Raw genomic sequence first — 21,985 nt, forward strand, 5'->3', positions numbered from 1 at the left:
TCCGATAGTGATGCATGCAACCTTGATACAAAGATCACTTTACGAGGCGGAACGGCTGTCACTTCTCTTCGAACATTCTGAAAAACAGCAGGCTGTGTTGAAATGGAGGCCAAATGATTAAGATCTTGGCCTAAAATGCCAGCAGCAGTTATGCCAATGATGTTTGCAGAGTATATTCGTCGGGACGCAGCCGGAGAGACAGGGCAGCCGTCAGTAGAAACAGCAGCAGGCCCTGCAGACGGAGCAGCAGAAATAGATTCAACCGTATTAGTAGCATGGTTAATTGACAGCGCACTACTGATCGCGGCAGTATTAGTATTGTCTGTATTTGTAGCAGCATTAATTTTAGGATCGGTGTTAACAGGTTTATTAGCAGGAGTGGTAACCAGATGTGGAGTAGGGAGAGTGTGTGAGGTACTGGGCAAAGGCGAGAATGCCAAGAAATCGACATAGGTAAGAGTTTAACCTGTTACAGTATCCAGAACGAAGTTGAGCAAGAGTGACACGCGTTTCCCTGGGGAGTATGCGTTCCTCTTCCGCGAGTTTTGGATAATTTTTGTTAAGCACTGGATTCACCGGGCAATTCCCGGCATAAAGGTCCGACGCCTGTTTATGGAGTTCACCAAGGACCTGCTGCTTGTTTTTTCACTTCATACGGCTGGGTTCTCAGGTGCCGTATTTCCTCAAAATGCTTACGGAGATGACTCCTTAAGCCCCTAGGCGGTGCTGGTTCATAAATCAGATGTCTGTTGGGATGCCCAGGTTTCTGGGTATTCAACAGGAACTGTTTGGTCAGCATATCATTTCTCTCCCTGATGGGGAGTATTCTCGCCTCATTATGCAGATGGTGTTCTGGGTACATAAGAAGACAACCCGTGGCGATTCTGAGAGCAGTATTTTGGCAGGCCTGTAGTTTCTTCCAGTGGGTGATTTTTAGGCTTGGCGACCATATGGGTGACGCGTAGCACGTAATCGGCTGGCTGATTGCTTTGTATGTAGTCATGAGCGTTTCTTTATCTTTTCCCCAAGTACTGCCAGCCATGGTGGAAGGGTAGACCCTTCCAGGTCTTGCAGTAACGAGCCATGGTTGACCGTATCAAAAGCTTTAGGCGTAGACTACGGGACGCCCTTGGGCGCGAACAGCAAGGAGCCACAAAAGATTTATAAAAGTTACGTGGACGTCGGATTTTGGGATCAAGCCCAGAACAACCTGTCCGATGCAACCATCCCGTGCACGAGACACACTGAACAGAGTATGACCGTCCTAAAAAGATTCTTTTCCGGCAGATGCAGCAAAACCATTAGGACCGGGGTCAGGAGACGGACCCGGATTGGATTCGATGCTTTCCCGGAGTAAGAGAATATGGAGCAGTCCTGCTGCAAGGAGCTGCTGGGAGGATGACAATTTGTGGGAGGGACAAAACAAATTAGATGGGGTCACACTGAAATGATAGTACTTGGTCGGGAAAATCCCGAGTCGCTCCGGTACATAGAACCGACTGCCTTGGGAAGCGACCCGCTGCTGCTCGCGCCCCACGGCGCCAACAACTCAAACAGCTGATACCACTCATAACTACTACCTTCGTAGTAGAGTTGGTAGCAATGCTGAGCATCAGCCCCTGCCCCCGTCTTCTCCCCCCCCCCCCCCCCCCCTCTTTTCCGGCAGCAATCGTGCAGGTATAACCGCACTGCGTTACCCGCCTTTACGCAACAAAACACACCCCTGCGTGCAAGTGGCATCGCCGTCAGCTGTTGCTGAACAGCAATGCCAATTGCACTCAGCCACGGCAAGTAAAAATAACTTCTTTTTTGTATATGCCGAAGCATAAGTGCAAAGTAAAAATGTTTAACTAAATAAATAAATTTGAACTAATACATGTGTAAATGTGAACTAAACGTGTCTATGTAACTTAAAATAGTAGCGTACAACGCAAAACAATACGAACTTGAAATGTTAATTGTAAAACCAAAATAAACGAAATACAAACAATTTGACGTAATTTTAAAGAAAAGAGCGTGTTAATCCCTTTTGAACCCCACATATATGTATATGTGTGAACTTACGGGTAGGCACAGTGGGACAGAGTTGGAAAAACACCAAAATTTTTTTTTTTTGAGTTTCCTTTAACCAGTTCAACTGGTAAATTTTCTGAAAAAAATTAAAAGCAGTTGCCATCTTCAAAAAAAAAACAACAAATTAAATAACTTTTATCAATTTTTCGGTTTTAATCCCACTCTGCCCTACAGTGAGCTCCATCAAAAACAATACAAACAAAAAAAACATTATTAATATTTTTTTGCATAAAGCGGCGGTTCCGTAATTAACCAAAAAGATTTTTTTTTGCGTAAACGGTGGTTCCGTACAAAACCAATGAAATTTTTTTAATCCCGGTGCGTCCGAGGACATTCATATTACACATTTGAAAAGATGCGGTGCGCCCGTATCTATAAAAATAAAACCATACAATTTTAATAAAAACGGTGCGTCCGTAATAGCACAAACATATTGAGATCTTTTTAATAAAGCGGTGCGTCCGTTATCAACAGCCAAGTCCTTTTACCAAAATAAAATATTTTCCTTATATGAATTATTTCTGCCAGAATGGTGAATTGAATTCTTTCATTTGCACCAAAATAAATGGATCAGCCAAGCCTGAAATAATTCATATAAATCTTAATTCGAACTGATCGAAAAAATTACAAGTATTTTCCTTACAGTTAGCAAAACTGAACATTTTTTGATTATACGATTTTTGTACTCAAGCTGTAGAACACGCGCTAATTTTCCTTTAAAGAAAACTTTCAAGTAATTAAAGTTAAGGTTATCAATATTAAACCGACTTTTTTATTTACCGGAAAATTATCTCCCTAAGTGTTTCGTCAGGCAAGAACACTAAATTGAACAGTGGTAAGAAAATTTCCCACATATATAATACATTAATTTAGTGCAATAGAAATTAGAAAACAAATTATATGTAAGTAATTGAATTAATGTTAACAAAATTTCATATGTAAAAGAAAAAATTGTTCTGATTGAACGAATGAGAAAAAAGGGGAGGAACACCCTAATATCATACATTCATTCAACCAAAACAATTTGAAAGTCATGAGAACAAGAAGAATATGACAAATCTGATCAACTTGTCAGATTCTTCTTTTTCTAAGGAAGGGTGGTATAACCGCACTGCGTTGCCCGTCTTTGCCTTCGTGCAAGTGGCATCGTCGTCAGCTGTTGCTGAACAGCAATGCCAATTGCACTCAGCAGTGGCAATTGCATTCAGCTATAGGGAAAAATGGCAACGCAGCGTGGATACATGCTTAGAGTTGTTAGAGAACCGGCAAATGACACACGCGAATAAACTGTAAAATCTAAAGTAAGAGTAGAAATTAAAACCTAGAAACTAAAACTAAGTGCACTACTGAAAAACTAAAACGTGTAAAAGAAAAAACAAAGTTTTAAATAAAACAATTAAACTTAAAAAAAATCTAAACAAACATTTATTTAAAAAAGGAAACCAACGAAACGTAAGTGTGTGTGTAGTGCAGAACATTTTTGGTGTCCAAGATGGACACCTTTCACAGGTCAGGGAAACACTCTTAGTCCCTACCTCCGTTTGCACCGTCTGCCAGCATAGAATATATAGATTTACGACATAGAAGATACAGATCTGTCACATGTTATGCAAGGGCTCGAACGAAACGAAAGACCAAGCAGAGAGGAGATGTCAGCAGAGAGTCCCATTGCGAAGTCATATTGGGCACAGTGGAACAGTTTAGAATTGATATCGGGTTGCTTGCATCGAGTATGGGAGAGTGAGGATGGTCAATGCAAGAAGAAACTGATAGTTGTTCCCGGAAAGAGGATTCCTGACGTGCTCAGCGAGCTGCACAATGGTCCAAGTGGAGGTCATCTTGACACTCGAGAAAATTAAGCAGATTCTATTGGGTTGGTTGCTGTCAGTCGGTCACCGAGTGGATTGCCAACTGCGAGGTATGCAGCAGAGCGAAAGGGCCCAAAACCCGAAGTCATGGCCAGATGAAGCAGTATATTTCAGGTGCACCATTTGAAAGGATCGCTATGGATGTCGCAGGTCCATTTCCTATTAGCAACCGCGGAAACAAATACGTACTGTGGTTATGGATTATTTCAGTAAATGGCCAGAGGTATACCCAATCCCAAACCAAGAAGCAGAAACAGTAGCAGAAGTGGTTAAAAACGAATGGGTTGCAAGGTATGGTGTACCAATGGAGTTACATTCTGACCAAGGCAGGAATTTCGAATCAGCTGTGTTCCAGGAATTGTGTAAATCATTGGGCATTCGAAAAACACGAGCAACTGCATTGCATCCTCAATCCGATGGTATGGTAGAACGATTCAATAGAACATTGGAGGAGCACTTAAGGAAAGTAGTAGACAAATACCATAAAGAGTGGGATACCCGCATACCATTATTCTTGATGGCTTACCCATCAGCAGTGCATGAGAGAACGGGCCAAACCCCTGCAAAAGTAATTTTTGGCAATGACCTTAGACTGCCAGCTGATTTGAAGTTTGGGATAGATGCCAATGCGGAGAGAAATGTCAAGAAATCCACTAGTGATTTGGAAGAAGAGCTAAGAGAAATACATGATCTGATAAGGCAACGAACAAAGATTATGAGTGACAAGATGAAAGCCAGATACGATAAAGCAATTAATTCAAAAGGTTTTCAGGAGGGAGATTTGGTGCTGTTATACAACCCACAACGTAAAAAAGGTTTGTCCCCGAAATTGCAGTGTAATTGGGAAGGCCCATACAAAGTTGTAAAACGGATCAACGATGTAGTGCACCGCATACAAACCATCGGTAAACCACGAACCAAAATGAAAGTGGTCCATTTGGAAAGGCTGACAACGTTTAGATCGGGAGATTTGTCTAATCGGGACGATCAGACTTGGGTGGAGGGCAGTGTTACGAATATTAGCAAAACTAAGGAGTGCTGCCGGTTGGCGGAGCGAAGGAGCGACTGGCGCGCCTTGTTGGACGGCCATAACCGTTTAGACGGTTAAGCGCCAATTAAGTAAGTAAGTAAGGAGTGCTGCCATCTCTAAGCCGATGCTAAGCAGTGACGAGAATTCACATCCATAGATCAATCATTATGTATCTACATAAACGAAACAATAATTGCGTCTACACATATGTACATGTACGTATACGAGCAGCGGAGAGTCAATGCACAAACACATGCATATATCTGAGATCTCCTATAAGTATGCAATGAGAAAAACTATAAAATTGTGCAATTGTAGTTACAGCTGAGAAGTTTGAGAGCTGCTGGACTAGTAGATTCTGGAAGCGCCTAGAAGATGCGCAGGTTGAAATCAAAGAGTATAAAAGGCAGCAATTGTAGAGGCGCTGGAATTCAGTTTGATTTGAGTTGTCAAGCAGTTTCGACTAAGACGCTATCTAGCAAGCAAGAGCAGTATTATTTTGAATAGTAGAGTTTCATTTGAGCTATCAACCAGTTTGGCTATTAAGCAAGCTATTCGTTGCACAGTTTGAGTGTTATTGTGAAGTACTTTAATAAAGGCCATTTTTCATTCAACAATTTAGCGATACGAACGTTGGCAGAAGATTGCAAATAAGGGGAATTGTAGCAAATTCGTTACACTATATTAAACTCCAACACAACCAAACAACCACAAGAGCCCCGGCTACTGCCACTTTTGATGCTGACCATGACAAAAGTTTTAACCCCAATGATTTGAGGTCATTAACTTCCGGTCCATGTTGTTGTTGTTGTTGTAGCAATGCTTCGCCCCACCTAACAGCCGCGACCGATCACAAATTGTCATCAATATCCTCTAACGAGAGTCCAAGGAAACTTGCTGTTTCAACAGGGGTGGCCCATAAGGAAATGGGTGTTAGAGGTGTTGGTTCCACATTACAATTAAAGAGATGGTTGGTGTCCGGTCCATTGAGGGCAGTGGTGCCATTGTCCGGCGTCTGTGCCAAGGAAAGCGATGATAACATCGGCATACAATAGATGCGATAGATGGAACAAAGAAAGGCGCAGAGTTCGTCTCAGAATGGTGGTGAATGAGATACGTCACGGTTTGCAAATAACTCTCGAAAGAAATCAAATTTTCAATTTCCGCTTTCGGATTCGTGGTCCTGGGTCCAAAGCGCGTCTTTGAACACCACTTCCGATATTTTGGAACGAGTTTAAGAAGTTGGGGGAAGAATTACCCCAAAACCTACAAGGAAAGCTGCAAAAATATACTTAAAACATATATTAAAAACATTTATTATCGAATTTGCGAAGGTGGTGATACAAGTGATCGATATGTGTCCTCGTGTGTATATATACGTGAATGCAAATTGCAAATTGTCAACAGGGTACATATGTTGGCCTTGATTGAGCCCTGAGCTTGATATACATATCTCGGTATGACTGGAGGTTTCATCATTGGAAATCTTTCTCGCAACAGTTTCCCATTAAGGTGAGTAGGACTGGACCAAACAAGATAAATGTTTATATATGAAATTTGGGCAACCTTGGGAGTATACCACTGTAGAAGAATCCAATGACCTGAACTTCAAAAACCCTTACAACAAAGGCTGTCCGCTAATAAGATACGGAAGCTGGTCGTTGATATTTCAATGTTAATGAAATGCCTCAAGACAATTTCTAAAGGCTATGTTGGACTGCTAACATGTGGGCATTCCTTCACGAAAAGAAAATGGAAATATTTGTAATATTCACACGAAAGAGTAGAGGGCATTCATCCAAGAAAAAAATCCGCTAAAGCTGAGCATAGAAAAAATGAAGACACCACTTCCCAGTTTTACCAGTTGTAAGAAGAATTACCGCAAAACCTACAAGGAAACCTGCAAAAATATATTTAAAACATTTATTATCGATTTTATATTAATATTGCAACATCTTACCATAATTTAATTAAGAAAATATTCTAGTTTTAATAACTTTGTTCAAATAAACAAAATTATTAAATGAGAATTGTCACACGTTTGAATCCTATAAAAGTCAACACAAATGGAACTTGAGAAAAAAAGTGATGCCGTTGTATAACTATTTGTTTAGTTTTACATACATTTTTTCCTCTGAATAAAAAAGTAGTTTTATAAAGCGACAATATTTTATTTCTAAGGGCGTTCAAGATGGCGGCGTTAGAGCGAGAAACTGCTTCATCCGCCGTCTTCTATAATTCCATCATGTCATAGATAGTGATGGTCCTAGAATATAGATTATCTAGTTCCAAAGACTGCTTACATACACTGTTGTGTGTATTCAGCAAACGTACTAAAGGGCTCAAAGTCACCCATCTCAATGCGCAAAGCCTATATAAAAAACTGAATGAATGCTAAATGTCATTAGCACCCTGATAAATTGCGGTTTGAATCAATATCCCCACCATAGAACAGTACTCGTAGCGTTAGACCTATCAAAAGCTTTTGATACGGTCAACCATGGCTCGTTACTGCAAGACCTGGAAGGGTCCACCCTTCCCCCATGTCTTAAAAGGTGGACCGCAAATTATCTGGGTGGTCGGCAGGCATCGGTGCAATTCAGAAACGAAACATCAAAACAAAGGAGAATTAAACAAGGGGTGCCACAGGGTGGTGTCCTATCCCCGCTTTTGTTTAATTTCTACATATCTAAGCTACCTTCACCACCGGAAGGAGTCACAATCGTTTCCTACGCCGATGACTGCACAATAATGGCCACAGGCCCAGGCCCAAAGATCGATGAGCTATGCAATAAAATAAACGGCTATCTCCCTGATCTCTCCAGTTTTTTCGCCTCGCGAAACCTGGCATTGTCACCGACTAAATCTTCCGCGACCTTGTTTACAACATGGACGCCCCAAATGTCGACCATATTGAACATCCACGTCGATGGCACTACGCTACCGACTGTCCTACACCCCAAAATCTTGGGTGTGACGTTTGATCAGGATCTACATTTTGGTGCGCACGCAACCGCAATTGTTCCAAGAATTCAGAGCCGTAATAAAATCCTCAAATCCCTTGCTGGCAGTACCTGGGGAAAAGATAAAGAAACGCTCTTGACCACATACAAAGCAATTAGCCAGCCGATTACGTGCTACGCGTCACCCATATGGTCGCCAAGCCTAAAAACCACCCACTGGAAGAAACTACAGGCCTGCCAAAATACTGCTCTCAGAATCGCCACGGGCTGTCTTCTTATGTCCCCAGAACACCATCTGCATAATGAGGCGAGAATACTCCCCATCAGGGAGAGAAATGAGATGCTGACCAAACAGTTTCTGTTGAATACCCAGAAACCTGGGCATCCCAACAGACATCTGATTGACGAACCAGCACCGCCTAGGGGCCTAAGGAGTCATCTTCGTAAGCATTTTGAGGAAATACGGCACCTGAGAACCCAGCCGTATGAAGCGGAAAAACACAAGCAGGTCCTTGGTGAACTCCATACAGGCGTCGGACCTTTATGCCGGGAATTGCCCGGTGAATCCAGTACTTGAAGAAAAATATCCAGAACTCGCAGAAGAGGAACGCATACTCCCCAGGGAAACGCGTGTCACTCTTGCTCAACTTCGTTCTGGATACTGTAACAGGTTAAACTCTTACCTATCCAGAATCAACCCCGACATACAAAATGTATGCCCTGCTTGCAATGTGTCCCCACATGACACCAACCATCTCTTTAATTGTAATGTGGAACCAACGCCTCTAACACCCCTTTCCTTATGGTCCACCCCTGTTGAAACGGCAAGTTTCCTTGGACTCCCGTTAGAGGATATTGATGACAATTTGTGATCGGTCGCGGCTATTAGGTGGGGCGAGCATTGCTACAACAACAACAACAATTGAGATTCATATCTGAAGGTTCTGATATGGATGTTATATGTATTTCCGAAACCTGGTTTTCTTCATGTCACAAAAATGATTTGGTGCAACTAAATGGATATCAACTTTTCAGGGCTGATAGACGTGGTCATGGTGGTGGTGTTACTATATATGTTAAAAGTAGTTTATCCTGTAAGCTTTGCTGTAGTACTAGTCCAAGTGATTCTGTCGAATATGTGTTCGTAGACGTGTTCTCTGTAAATAATGAAGGGCTTCTTATCGGCTGTGCATACAGACCTAATCGTGGAGTTGACTTCTCTGGCTTTATTGAATTTCTCGAGCCTCTACTTATAAGCTATGAAAATATAATCATCGCTGGGGATTTCAACTCCAATCTTCTCGTCGACTCAACTCTAAAGCTAAGTATGGAGTCTCTTGGACTTTTTCTCACCAATTTAACTTCACCTACACACTTTACTGACTCAAATTCTTCTTTGTTGGATGTATTTTTTGTGAATGATCCCCTGAAATTGCTCCACTACTATCAATTATCTGCATCTTGCTTTTCAAAACACGATCTGATGTTTCTTAGTTACAACTTTCAAACGTCACACATCCAATGTTTATCCAATGTTTTAGATTACAGTTCCCTTAATGCAGCGGTGAAGTCGGTCGAATGGAGCGTGGTTCGTACGCTGACATGATCGATGATCAGGCATCATTCCTACAGAACCATATTATTAGGCTTTTCGACAACCATGTGCCAGTGAAATTCAAAGCTGCTACACACAATAATATCCCTTGGTTCAATGCCAGCGTAACCTTGCTTACTCATGGAAAAGATAAAAAACCCTGGAGGCTCACAACTGCTTCAAAGCAGATAGGATCGCTGCAAACAAAGCCATTAGGTCAGCTAAGCAGAAATTTTATAATAACAAGTTTAGTGCTGCTTTGAGTTCGAAGGAAACCTGGAAGTCGAATAAAGATATTGGTATCGGAAAATCCAAATGTGATATTTCTGTCCTCCCTGATGTAGACATTAACGAGATAAATATAAATTTTGTAAATCTGTCAATCTCAACTGACAATATATGTGCTAACAATTATTGTATTCGCGCTAATGTTGATTTTGGTCCTCTTGAGTTTGCTAGTGTCGATAATTGTGATGTCGTTCAAGCCATTCTTTCAGTAACGTCTAATGCTATGGGGTTTGATGGTATATGTCCGAAATTTTTAAAAATAATTCTTCCTAAAATCCTTCCTCACTTAACCTACTTGTTTAACTCTGTGCTGAAGTCCTGTGTATTTCCTAAATGTTGGAAAGTTGCTAAGGTAATCCCAATCCCCAAGCAAAACCAGGAGTATAGACCTATAGCTAGCTATTCTGCCTTTCCTTTCCAAGGTCGTCGAACGAATTTTGCACTGCCAGATAAATACTTGTGTGCAGGATAATAAACTTCTCACAGATTCCCAGTCTGGATTCAGGTCAAATCGTAGCTGTAAAATGGCGGTCCTATCGGTGATAGAGGATATTCGAGACCAAGTTGACACAAATTTTACCACTTTGCTAACTCTTCTCGACCATTCAAAAGCGTTTGACTCGGTTTACCACACCGTTCTCTGCAAGCTGGACAACCTATTTAATTTCTCCAACTGTGCAACAGCCCTCATCAGATCGTATTTGGCCGACCGAACTCAGGCAGTAAGTGTTTGTAGCAGAAAGTCTGACTTCGTCAGTGTTTTAAGAGGCGTCCCACAAGGCTCAATCCTTGGTCCCCTGCTATTTGTTTTGTATATAAACGATTTGCCTGGTGTTCTCAAGTATTGTAATATTCACATTTATGCTGACGATGTACAATTGTATATGTGCTGTCCTAGTGATGTTATTGTTGTTGTAGCGATAAGGTTGCTCCCCGAAGGCTTTCGGGAGTGTTATCGATGTGATGGTCCTTTGCCGGATACAGATCCGGTAAGCTCCGGTACCATAGCACCATTAAGGTGCTAGCCCGACCATCTCGGGAACGATTTATGTGGCCACATTAAACCTTTAGGCCATTCCCTCCCTCCCCACCCCCAAGTTCCATGAGGAGCTTGGGGTCGCCAGCGCCTCGTGTTTTAGTGAAACAGGATTCGCCGCGGATAGGTGAGGTTGACAATTGGGTTTGGAGAAGCTATATATTGCGCTGGCAACCTGAAGGGTTGCGCTACTCAACTTCTTGAATCTGGTATTTTAGTCGCCTCTTACGACAGGCATACCTACCGCGGGTATATTCCGATCCCGACCCGCTGGGGTCCTAGTGATCGTACCAGTTCGTGCATTAATAACTTAAATTACGATTTGTGTCAAATTGGTACGTGGGCTTCTATTAACGGCTTATGTCCTAACCCTAAGAAGTCGAAATGTATAGTCATTCATAGAAGGTCACTAGATAAAAGTGGTATGGAAAATTTAATTTTAGACAACACTATTATAGAATACGTTGACACGGCAAAAAATCTAGGTGTAGTTTTAAACAAAACTTTGACATGGAAAGATCACATCTTCCGCACAGTGGGAAAAGTGTATGGGATGCTTCGTACACTCTGACTTACACAATATTTTACTCCATTACATATTCGTCTACTTATAGCAAAAGCGTACTTAATACCTACGCTCCTTTATGGTTGTGAGATTTACTCTAATTGTGACTATGTATGTAATAGGAAACTTAATGTTGTTTATAACAACATTGCTAGATACGTCTATGGGTTGAAAAGAATTGACCACGTCTCTCATCATGCTTACAGGTTGCTAAAAATTTCTTTCGATAACCTTATTGAACTTTTACGCTTACTACGCTACATAAATTAATATATATGAAGGAACCTGACTATCTGTATCGGAGGCTAAATTTTCTCCAGTCGTCTAGATCTGTTCTCCTTACCCACTTCAGACAGCGTATGCTAATATCTGATCGCCAGTTCTTTATTACTTCCATACGTCTTTGGAACTCGCTCCCTTCTAGACTTAGGCTTGTAAGCAATGCTCTGCTCTTCAATAAAGAATTAACAAGTTTCTATAATAACCTAGACAATTAAAATACTGATTTCTTTTAAGCAAATGTACTCTATCATTAGTTTATTTATTTATTTATTATTTATTAAATAGATTATTTATTGTATCCTTTTCTTAGTCATAGTCATTAGCTTTAAGTTACAAGTTGAAATTGTTCCTATTTTATCCCTTTTACCGACTAGCACTATAAATTAATTTTTGCCAAATTGTTGTGCTGGGATGAATTGCCTAATAAATACAAATATTTTATATATGAGTGTTTATTTAATTAATGAAATAAGTTAATTGTTACATTTTAAAGTTAATGCGTTTTTGAAAGATAAAAAAGTAATAAAGAAGAAGATAAAGAATGTTCTGGCAACACAGTTGCCAGATGTATATATAAATAATTTATTGTCGTGGCGCTGCCATGTCGTTTCATACATAACATTTTTCCCTCCTCTGCAAGGGCTAAGGTGAGTATCCGACAGGTGCCCTTCTCTGTCTGGTTGATCTCCGTGGAATTTGTGGTATCCTACTTGTTTCGGGTGTTGTATGCGGTGTCGATGTAGGATTTTGCGCTATTGTACTATTGGCCGAAGCAAAGCCTTCAAAATCTTCCGATCCCCACGATTCGTTTTGCGCCGTTTCAGTAACCACCGGTTGCGTTATTGCTTCAGTCTATCTACTTCAGCTGATGCCTCGGTTTCATTAGTGTTGTCTTCGGTTGGCAGCCTCGCCTTGTAATAATCAACTTCCCGAGCTGTTTTATCAAGTCCAACCGGGGCTTTGCGTGTTTGGTCCACATGCCGTTTTACACTTTTCCCATTGAAGAGTATTTCATACTGCAGATCACCTAGACGTGCGTTTATGGTTCCCCTGAGCCACTTACAAATTCGTGGATTTCCAGACAAAAAGTAAACATTTTGATTTGGTTCAAACTCTCTAATAGTTTTCTTGGACTTTACGTATTGCTTCTCTTCTACCTTCTTTGAAATTTCCTCTGGTCGAATCAGATTCAACCTTGTGCGCAACTGTCGCCCCATAAATAGTAGTGCTGGTGATGGCCCTGTGGTTGCATGCGGTGCGTTTTTGTATTGCCTCAAAAATTCATTCAAATTTGTCTTTAATGAACTACTCGTAGTACCCATCGCGTTCAATGCTTTCTTGACTGTTTGTACGCTACGCTCTGCTTGTCCGTTAGTTGCTGGGTGATACGGCGCTGAATATTTGTGATATTTAACACCAGCTGCTGTCAGAAAATTGTTAAATTCTGCAGAAGTGAAATTTGTTCCATTGTTAGAAACGACAGTTATCGGCACGCCGTAAGCCGCAAACACTTCGTCCAACAACGCAATTGTCGCCGTTGCTGTTATAGATTTAGTAAATCTCACTTCTAACCACTTACTGTATGCGTCCGAGATTACCAGCAACATCGCTCCCTCGAAAGGTCCCGCATAGTCGATATGAATACGTTCCCATGGTCCCTTGGGGTATTCCCAATGATGATCCTCACTTTTTGCCGGTTTGTTTGCTTGTCTTGCACATGCATCACATTGGTTCGCAATATTCTCGATATCATTGTCTATGCCCGGCCAGTATATGAATGAGCGAGCAATCCCTTTCATCTTAACAATTCCTAAATGGCCCGTGTGTAAATTGTCAAGCAGTTTGTTTCGATATTTTGGTGGAACAACAACACGATGTTCGAACGTTATAATTGACTTCTGGGGATTTGTACCCTGCCCTTTTCAAGCACTGGCCACTTTCCAGTAGTTTTATTATTTTACCCATTCGTTCATCTTTTCTGGACTCTCTTGCTATGTGTTCTGAACTTAGTGGTAATTGGTTGATTTGGCAAATCATGAAGTGGTCGAACTCATCATATTCGTCTAGATTCGTCATGGCTGTCTGTTCCAACTGCTTAATTTGTAATGATTTCGGTGGCTGAAAGTGGGGGCGTGAAAGATAGTCGGCATTCGCGTTCGCCTTTGAGCTCTTGTACACTACCTCGAAATCAAATCTGCTTAAAAAGTCTGCGTAGTTCGCCATTCTACTTATGCATTATACTGGAAGCGATTTGTCAGGTTGCAATATTTGTGACAATTGCTTATGATCGGTGATTAGTGTCCAATGACGCGCGTATAAATATTTGAAAAATTTCTGAACCGCCCACACAATTGCCAATGCCTCTTTGGGTCGTATGGCATCAACACTTGAGGTGAAACCAACGTCTCTTTCAATAGGGCAAACGCTGCGTTTGCCTCCTTAGTCCAGTAAAATTTCTCTCTTTTCAGCATATCCCGCAATGGCCGTGCACTTGTGGCCAAATCTGGAATAAATGCGCTATAATACGTGGTTTTTCCTAAAAACAACTGTAACTTTTCGAAAGTCGTTGGCTTTGGAGCGTTTAGTACCGCTTCAATGTGTTTTTCGGATTTATGTATGCCCTGCTCGTCGATGCGGTGGCCAAGGAACTCCACCGATGGTGTCGCAAAGACACACTTTGACTTATTCAAATGCAAACCATGTGATTTATTGCTATTTAGTGTCGTTTCCAAAACTATCAGTAGCTGCTCGAAGTTTTCAGCAAACACCAAGATATCATCAAAAAAATTTAAAACATTTGGGACTGCCTGTAACACAGTCTCCATTTTTCTTTGCCAGAGAGCTGGAATATTTGCTGCTCCATATACCGACCGCACGATTAGGTCGTATTAACCCATGCGTCACTGTATTTAATGTCAATACTTGCGCAAACTCATCGTCAATTGTTAAATGCGTATATGCATCTGTTATATCTAAGTGACAAAATATTGTAGCGTTTTTCATTTTATTAAACAAATCTTCTGCTTTTGGAATCGGGTGTTCGTCGATGATCATTTTTGGATTGACAGTGGGCTTATAATTACCGGTAATGCGAATAACCCCCATTCTTTTTTGCTACTACGTGTGTTGTTGAGGCCCATTCTGAATGCTTCACTCTCTGGTAAAAACCTGACTGAATTTTACGATCTATTTCCTGGGCATACTCCTCTCCGCCATCGGTACATCGCGCGCTCGCGCGAAAACTGGTGTTGCTCCAGCTTTGAGCTCTACTTTTGCAGGTGGCCCACTCAACTTCCCAGCTATCGTACTGAATATGTCCTCAAAATGTGTAATGAGATGTTGCAGTGCGTTTGTTGGTTTACTGATAGTTTTGGTGCTGTTGAATTTATAGTATTGATTCGGTTAGACGATGAAAACAGTTCAGTGAAGTTTATTTCTCGGGCGAATTGCGATATCCATTCTCGGCCGCAAAGTGTATCACAATCTCCTTGAACGACATACAAATTAAGTCGTCGTGAAGTTTTCCCCATTGTCGCAGTTACTACGACCCGTCCCATGCAGTTCACCTTGTGCCCCGTATAGCTTGTAAATCGGCGATCTGTCTTTAACAGCCTAAATTTTGGTTTAATCGAACGCAACGTTTTGCAATTCATTACTGCACATGGTGCACCCGTATCTAATTCCATCTGAATTTGTTTCCCATCTATATATATATAGGAACCATTTTTCTATCTACTGCATTGCATGCATTAACACTGTTTAGTTTTTGAACTGATTCACATTCATCCTCTGAAATCTGATCTAAATTGGTCTTACACACTTTGGCGATGTGGCCCACTCTTCCACATGCAAAGCATTTGGAATTGTTAAATTTGCTTTTTTGTATCACTTCTGTGCAGATAAAGAATGTTCTGGCAACACAAAACCTTTGTGGCTCTCTGCTGTTTGCGTTCAGGGACGTCTCGCGGTTGTTGTTGTTGTTGTTGTAGCAATGCTCGCCCCACCTAATAGCCGCGACCGATCACAAATTGTCATCAATATCCTCTAACGGGAGTCCAAGGAAACTTGCCGTTTCAACAGGGGTGGACCATAAGGAAAGGGGTGTTAGAGGCGTTGGTTCCACATTACAATTAGAGATGGTTGGTGTCATGTGGGGACACATTGCAAGCAGGGCATACATTTGTATGTCGGGGTTGATTCTGGATAGGTAAGAGTTAAACCTGTTACAGTATCCAGAACGAAGTTGAGCAAGAGTGACAAGCGTTTCCCTGGGGAGTATGCGTTCCTCTTCTGCGAGTTCTGGATATTTTACTTCAAGTACTGGATTCGCCGGGCAATTCCCGACATAAAGGTCCGACGCCTGTCTATGGAGTTCACCAAGGACCTGCTTGTGTTTTTCCGCTTCATACGGCTGGGTTCTCAGGTGCCGTATTTCCTCAAAATGCTTACGGAGATGACTCCTTAGGCCCCTAGGCGATGCTGGTTCGTCAATCAGATGTCTGTTGGGATGCCCAGGTTTCTGGGTATTCAACAGAAACTGTTTGGTCAGCATCTCATTTCTCTCCCTGATGGGGAGTATTCTCGCCTCATTATGCAGATGGTGTTCTGGGGACATAAGAAGACAGCCCGTGGAGATTCTGAGAGCAGTTCGATTGTATTACTTTACATTCACTACTTCGTAATCGGGCGGGTATACCGAAATAAAACGTGATCTTGCTTACAATCCTGGTTGTGATTGGGTTAGCAGTGCTTCGCCCCATTCCATAGGTGCGACCGCTCACAAATTTTCACCAAAGCCCTATAACGAGAGTCAAAAGAAACCAGCAGTTTTAACAGGTCCTTGACAATATGACAATATCTTTTGAGGGACGCAATGAATTAAATGGGATTTCACTGAAATTGCAGCTTTTGGACGGGAAACGCTTCTAACCGTGGTCAACTTCATTAGTTCGGAACTAATCTAATACGCGTCCAAATTTACTAGAGAGGTGTCAAAATACGTGTTTTGCCTCCATGCTAAGGATGAAAAAGACAGGTTGAAAAACATTAATCTAACTTATTTTCCTCCCAACATGACTTCGCTACTGCAACCAATGGACCCAGACATCATCTATAACATCAAACAACATTACAGAAAACGAATTTTAACGAATATATTGACTCAGACGATGAGGGAAGTTCTATTATGGTCATAGACTTGCTGCAAGCGATTCGAAATCTAAGCACTGTATGGAATGTCTATGTTAAGCGAGAAGCAAATGCCAACTGTTTTAGAAAGGCTGGATTGTCAAAAGACGCTAAACACATTCCATTGGAGCATTGGGATGAAGAGGATATTCTTTCAATATCGGATTTGGCTGAATTACAGTCTTCATTTAAAAAGGTCGCAAAGCCTGAATCATCGTTTGAGGACTACGTAAATGTTGATAATGGTGTGCAGACCTGGGACAACCCATCCGAAGAAGATATTCTCATCAGCGTTTTAGAAAGTCGGGGAGTTCCAGCTGAACCTGGTAAGCATTTATTTTTTTAGTCAAAAATAATAATTTAATATGTAAATATTATTTCCACTTGTACATATTCAGATAACGGTGAAGACGATTTGACCGTTGAAGAATTGGCAGAAGCCGAGGAAGCATTACCTTTGTGGAGATGAGGAGTGACGTGCCGATTAATGTTTTTAACTCTTTACATGATTTGTAAGCTTTCATTGAAAATGGAAAATTGAAAACTGAATCCAATCTTACTGATTATTTTAAATAAAATTACAAACAAAAAATTAAAGTTTCTATATAATGAAGTTTCTATATAGTGAATTGATTTTCAGGTCCCGTGCGAATTCACTGTAGGGAAGTTCCACTGTCCAAAAAAGTCTCGTGAAAGGTGTCAAAAGGGCGCGTTTTTAGTATCAATAATCCGAAGATGTAAATAAAAAATTCTTCATCTACCAAGAGATATTCCCAAAAAGAGGAAAATCGACCGCTCAAAAACTGGGTGTGAAATCCCACACAATCGCGTATACCTTGCAGTGGGGCTGCTTTCTGCACCGTTATAAAGAAAATAGTAAAAGTCTAGAGCATCGGTCGACCGCTAATACGCGCCCAAAAATATCGGTAGATGCTGTCGAATATTTGTGACTGAAGTTGAACATATTCATGTGGTTATTGAATTATTTGTTGTAAGGAAAAAACGACAAAAAAGATTTCTATCCCGAACTATGTTGGACCGGCCAGGGTACTTTTTCGTAATCGTGGACGAAGGACCCAATGCACAGATATTTTGCGCAAATATACTATGGATCCCACCCCGATTTCCGTTGGTGAGGCAATTTTTCGGTTTTTCGTTGTTGTTGTTGTAGAGATAAGGGCCTAGGGCAGTTTTATCGGTTGTTGTTGTTGTTGTTGTAGCAGTGCTTCGCCCCACCTAACAGACGCGACCGATCACAAACTGTCATCAATATCCTCTAACGGGAGTCCAAGGAAACTTGCTGTTTCAACAGGGGTGGACCATAGGGAAAGGGGTGTTAGAGGCGTTGGTTCCACATTACAATTAAAGAGATGGTTGGTGTCATGTGGGGACACATTGCAAGCGGGGCATACATTTTGTATGTCGGGGTTGATTCTGGATAGGTAAGAGTTTAACCTGTTACAGTATCCAGAACGAAGTTGAGCCAGAGTGACACGCGTTTCCCTGGGGAGTATGCGTTCCTCTTCCGCAAGTTTTGGATACTTTACTTTGAGTACTGGGTTCACCGGGCAATTCCCGGCATAAAGGTCCGACGCCTGTTTGTGGAGTTCACCAAGGACCTGCTTATGTTTTTTCGCTTCATACGGCTGTGTTCTCAGATGCCGTATTTCCTCAAAATGCTTACGGAGATGACTCCTTAAGCTCCTAGGCGGTGCTGGCTCGTCAATCAGATGTCTGTTGGGATGCCCAGGTTTCTGGGTATTCAACAGGAACTGTTTGGTCAGCATCTCGTTTCTTTCCCTGATGGGGAGTATTCTCGCCTCATTATGTAGATGGTGTTCTGGGGACATAAGAAGACAGCCCGTGGCAATTCTGAGAGCAGTATTTTGGCAGGCCTGTAGCTTCTTCCAGTGGGTAATTTTTAGGCTTGGCGACCATATGGGTGACGCGTAGCACGTAATCGGCTGGCTAATTGCTTTGTATGTAGTCATGAGCGTTTCTTTATCTTTTCCCCAGGTACTGCCAGCAAGGGATTTGAGGATTTTGTTACGGCTCTGAATTCTCGGAACAATTGCGGCTGCGTGCTCACCAAAATGTAGATCCTGATCAAACGTCACACCCAAGATTTTGGGGTGTAGGACAGTCGGTAGCGTAGAGCCATCGACGTGGATGTTCAAAATGGTCGACATTTGGGACGTCCATGTTGTAAATAAGGTCGCGGAAGATTTAGTCGGTGATAATGCCAGGTTTCGCGAGGCGAAAAAACTGGAGAGATCAGGGAGGTAGCCGTTTATTTTATTGCATAGCTCATCGATCTGTGGGCCTGGGCCTGTGGCCATTACTGTGCAGTCATCGGCGTAGGAAACGATTGTGACTCCTTCCGGTGGTGAAGGTAGCTTAGATATGTAGAAATTAAACAAAAGTGGGGATAGGACACCACCCTGTGGCACCCCTTGTTTAATTCTCCTTGGCTTTGATGTTTCGTTTCTAAATAGCACCGATGCCTGCCGACCACCCAGATAATTTGCGGTCCACCTTTTAAGACATGGGGGAAGGGTAGACCCTTCCAGGTCTTGCAGTAACGAGCCATGGTTGACCGTATCAAAAGCTTTTGATAGGTCTAGCGCTACGAGTACTGTTCTATGGTGGGGGTTTTGATTTAAACCGCAATTTATCTGGGTGCTGATGGCATTTAGCGCGGAGGTAGTGCTATGGAGTGTAACCCCAGTTTTATCGGTGTTGATGGTCCTTTGTCGGATGCAGATCCGGTACGTTCCGGTAACAAGCACCATTAAGGCACCCGACCATCTCGGGTACGATTCAGTATGACCACATGAAACCTTCAGGGCCATCCCACCCCCTAGATCCATGAGGAACTTGGGGTCGCCAGAGCCTCGGCTCTTAAAGTAACAGAATTCGCCACTGGAGGTGAAGTTGACAATTGGGTTGGAGAAGCTATATTTTGCGCTGGCAACATTTTGAAAGGGTTGCGCTACACAACCCCTTGAATCAGTTTGTTATTTTAGTCACCTCTTAGACAGGCATACCTGCAGCGGGTAAATTCTAAGCCCCCTAACCCGCTAGGGGTTTTTTGTGAATATCTTGTGATAGACGCAACATTTTTATTTCACCTTTGGTTAAATGATATAGAGTCAAACCACATTTTTAGACACCCCTTGCGATATTTTTGGGCGCGTGTAGCAGTCTGCCGTTGTTCTATTACCAAAAAAATCCTGGAACGCAATCCCAAGGCGAATGTCACATGATGAGGCAACGCTGGATTACGATCTATATTGACGATTTCAAAATGTCTATATATTTTGCGAGCCGGACTACGATCCAACAGTAGATCAAGCTGTACTTTAAGAATGAAAAAACTGATGGATCGTGGTCCGGATTGCAGAACATCTTGAAATCGGTCAATATTGATGTTGATGTTGTTGTAGCGATTAGTTACTCCCCGAAGGTTTTGGGGAGTGTTATCGATGTGATGGTCCTTTGTCGGATACAGATCCGATACGCTCCGGTAACACAGCACCATTAAGGTGCTGGCCCGACCATCTCGGGAACGATTTATATGGCCACATTAAACCTTCAGGCCATCCCTCCCTCCCCACCCCCAAGTTCCATGAGTAGCTTGGGGCGCCAGAGCCTCGTCTGTTAGTGAAACGGGATTCGCCGCTCGAAGGTGAGGTTGACAATTGGGTTGGAGAAGCTATATATTGCGCTACACAACCCCTTGAATCCCGGTCAATATTGATCGTGGTCGAGACAGCATTGCCTCTCGTGGCATTCGCCTAAGTATTTCCTCGCAAAACGCAATTTCTGCATGTGTGTCTAGAAAAAAAAAAAAAATAAAAATTCGCCTTCGGATTATTTGGATAAGGTCAAGACGTGTATTTTTACATCCGTCCAGTATTTTTGGACCCGCATTAGCAATCCACTCCTGTTGTGGACTTTAACACAATGTTCTCCAGTTTGCACTTCGCGCAACCGGTTACGAATCCTGCCAAGGTCGCAACCTATTAGTATTTACTAGTTCTGTCATAAAAGTTACATAATTCTACACACTTGAAATATCAATTATTTCCCTCGCTCAAGCGAAATTAATTTTTGATCCCTAAACCGGTGTCGGATCCACCCAGGGTAATTTTTAAGAAGCGGGGCCAAAGGCCGCCAACGCAGAAAGGTGTTCTATGCAAAAAAAAAACAAAAAAACTATGGATCGGGCTCCATATTTCAGACGCTCTTGGGGTAATTTTACGGGTTTTTTGTAAATAACTTTCGAGAAATAAAAATTTTTTATTTCCGCTTTCGGATTCTAAAAACGGATGTCCAGACGCGTCGTTTAATACCACCTTTGATAATTGAATTGGGTGGTGCACCGTCTTATAAAAAGTCACCGAAAATAACTTTGGCATATCCATCCGTATTATATTTAAAAGAACAATATAAGCTTCTGTGGCTAAAACCAAAAAATTTAACCTGCTAAGACATCGACAATTGATATATGCTATATGCTTTTTCAGTCAAAATAAACACACTTTTCAACATTGTGGGAACTTTTATGTCCGCTTAGTAACAATCCCAAATTACATACATATTTACGTGAAGAACCGTTAACCGTAGGTGTGCCGAAAGAACACATGAACTGAAGTAATTGTATACAAGTGTCACTAATATTTACACTTACCTTATAATTTATCAATAGAAAAAAATTACTATTGCAAAAATGTGCACTTATTCACATCAACTATAAAAACACGCTTTAACTTCAACGGACAAATGGCGGATGGACGCACGTTCAAATCGAAAGCTTGTATGAATGCTTTTCCCGCCCATGATTGCCAAATTTTAAAAATTTTAATAAGTTTTATCAACGAAACACATCTCGAAAAACTGTTATAATCGTCCCATACTGCACGTCTACACCTGAGGCAATGCGAATCGCAGCAAATGGCAAAAGCTCGGGGCAAACTTGAAGTATCCATATTGTAAAGAATTTTGCGGGATTCCTGGGGGTCAATTCCCTAACTGTGAAAAACTACACTTATTAAAAACTCATTTGCACACAAAATTTTCACTTTAAATTTCATGCG

At 41.8% G+C, this 21,985-nt stretch overlaps 2 protein-coding genes across 4 annotated transcripts in view; one reads left to right on the forward strand and one right to left on the reverse strand.

Annotated features, from left to right (window-relative positions):
• LOC137240033 (ATP-dependent RNA helicase vasa-like) overlaps positions 1-21,985 on the reverse strand; it is a 213,819-nt gene extending 191,834 nt beyond the window's left edge. For 2 of the 3 annotated variants that reach the window (XR_010949583.1, XM_067765927.1), the window contains exon 1: positions 21,580-21,985. The gene's annotated coding sequence lies outside the window, so the exon portion shown is untranslated. The remainder of the gene's footprint in view (positions 1-21,579) is intronic. The other variant, XM_067765928.1, reaches the window with a different exon arrangement.
• LOC137240036 (uncharacterized) lies at positions 1,753-17,367 on the forward strand. The gene is made up of 3 exons (XM_067765930.1): positions 1,753-2,908; positions 16,803-17,212; positions 17,285-17,367. The coding sequence occupies exons 2-3, from the start codon at positions 16,885-16,887 to the stop codon at positions 17,353-17,355; spliced, it is 399 nt and encodes a 132-aa protein (XP_067622031.1). The 5' UTR covers positions 1,753-2,908; positions 16,803-16,884; the 3' UTR covers positions 17,356-17,367.

This window comes from Eurosta solidaginis, chromosome 2, assembly GCF_040869045.1.
Source record: "Eurosta solidaginis isolate ZX-2024a chromosome 2, ASM4086904v1, whole genome shotgun sequence".
NCBI classification, from domain to species: Eukaryota; Metazoa; Arthropoda; class Insecta; order Diptera; family Tephritidae; genus Eurosta; species Eurosta solidaginis.

What these genes read in the sequence shown, in the direction of transcription:
- LOC137240036 (XM_067765930.1), top strand. Translation starts at nt 16,885, where the DNA reads ATGGTCATAGACTTGCTGCAAGCGATTCGAAATCTAAGCACTGTATGG. An exon ending in GGGAGTTCCAGCTGAACCTG is followed by an intron (nt 17,213 to 17,284) that starts GTAAGCATTTAT and finishes GTACATATTCAG; the next exon opens with ATAACGGTGAAGACGATTTG.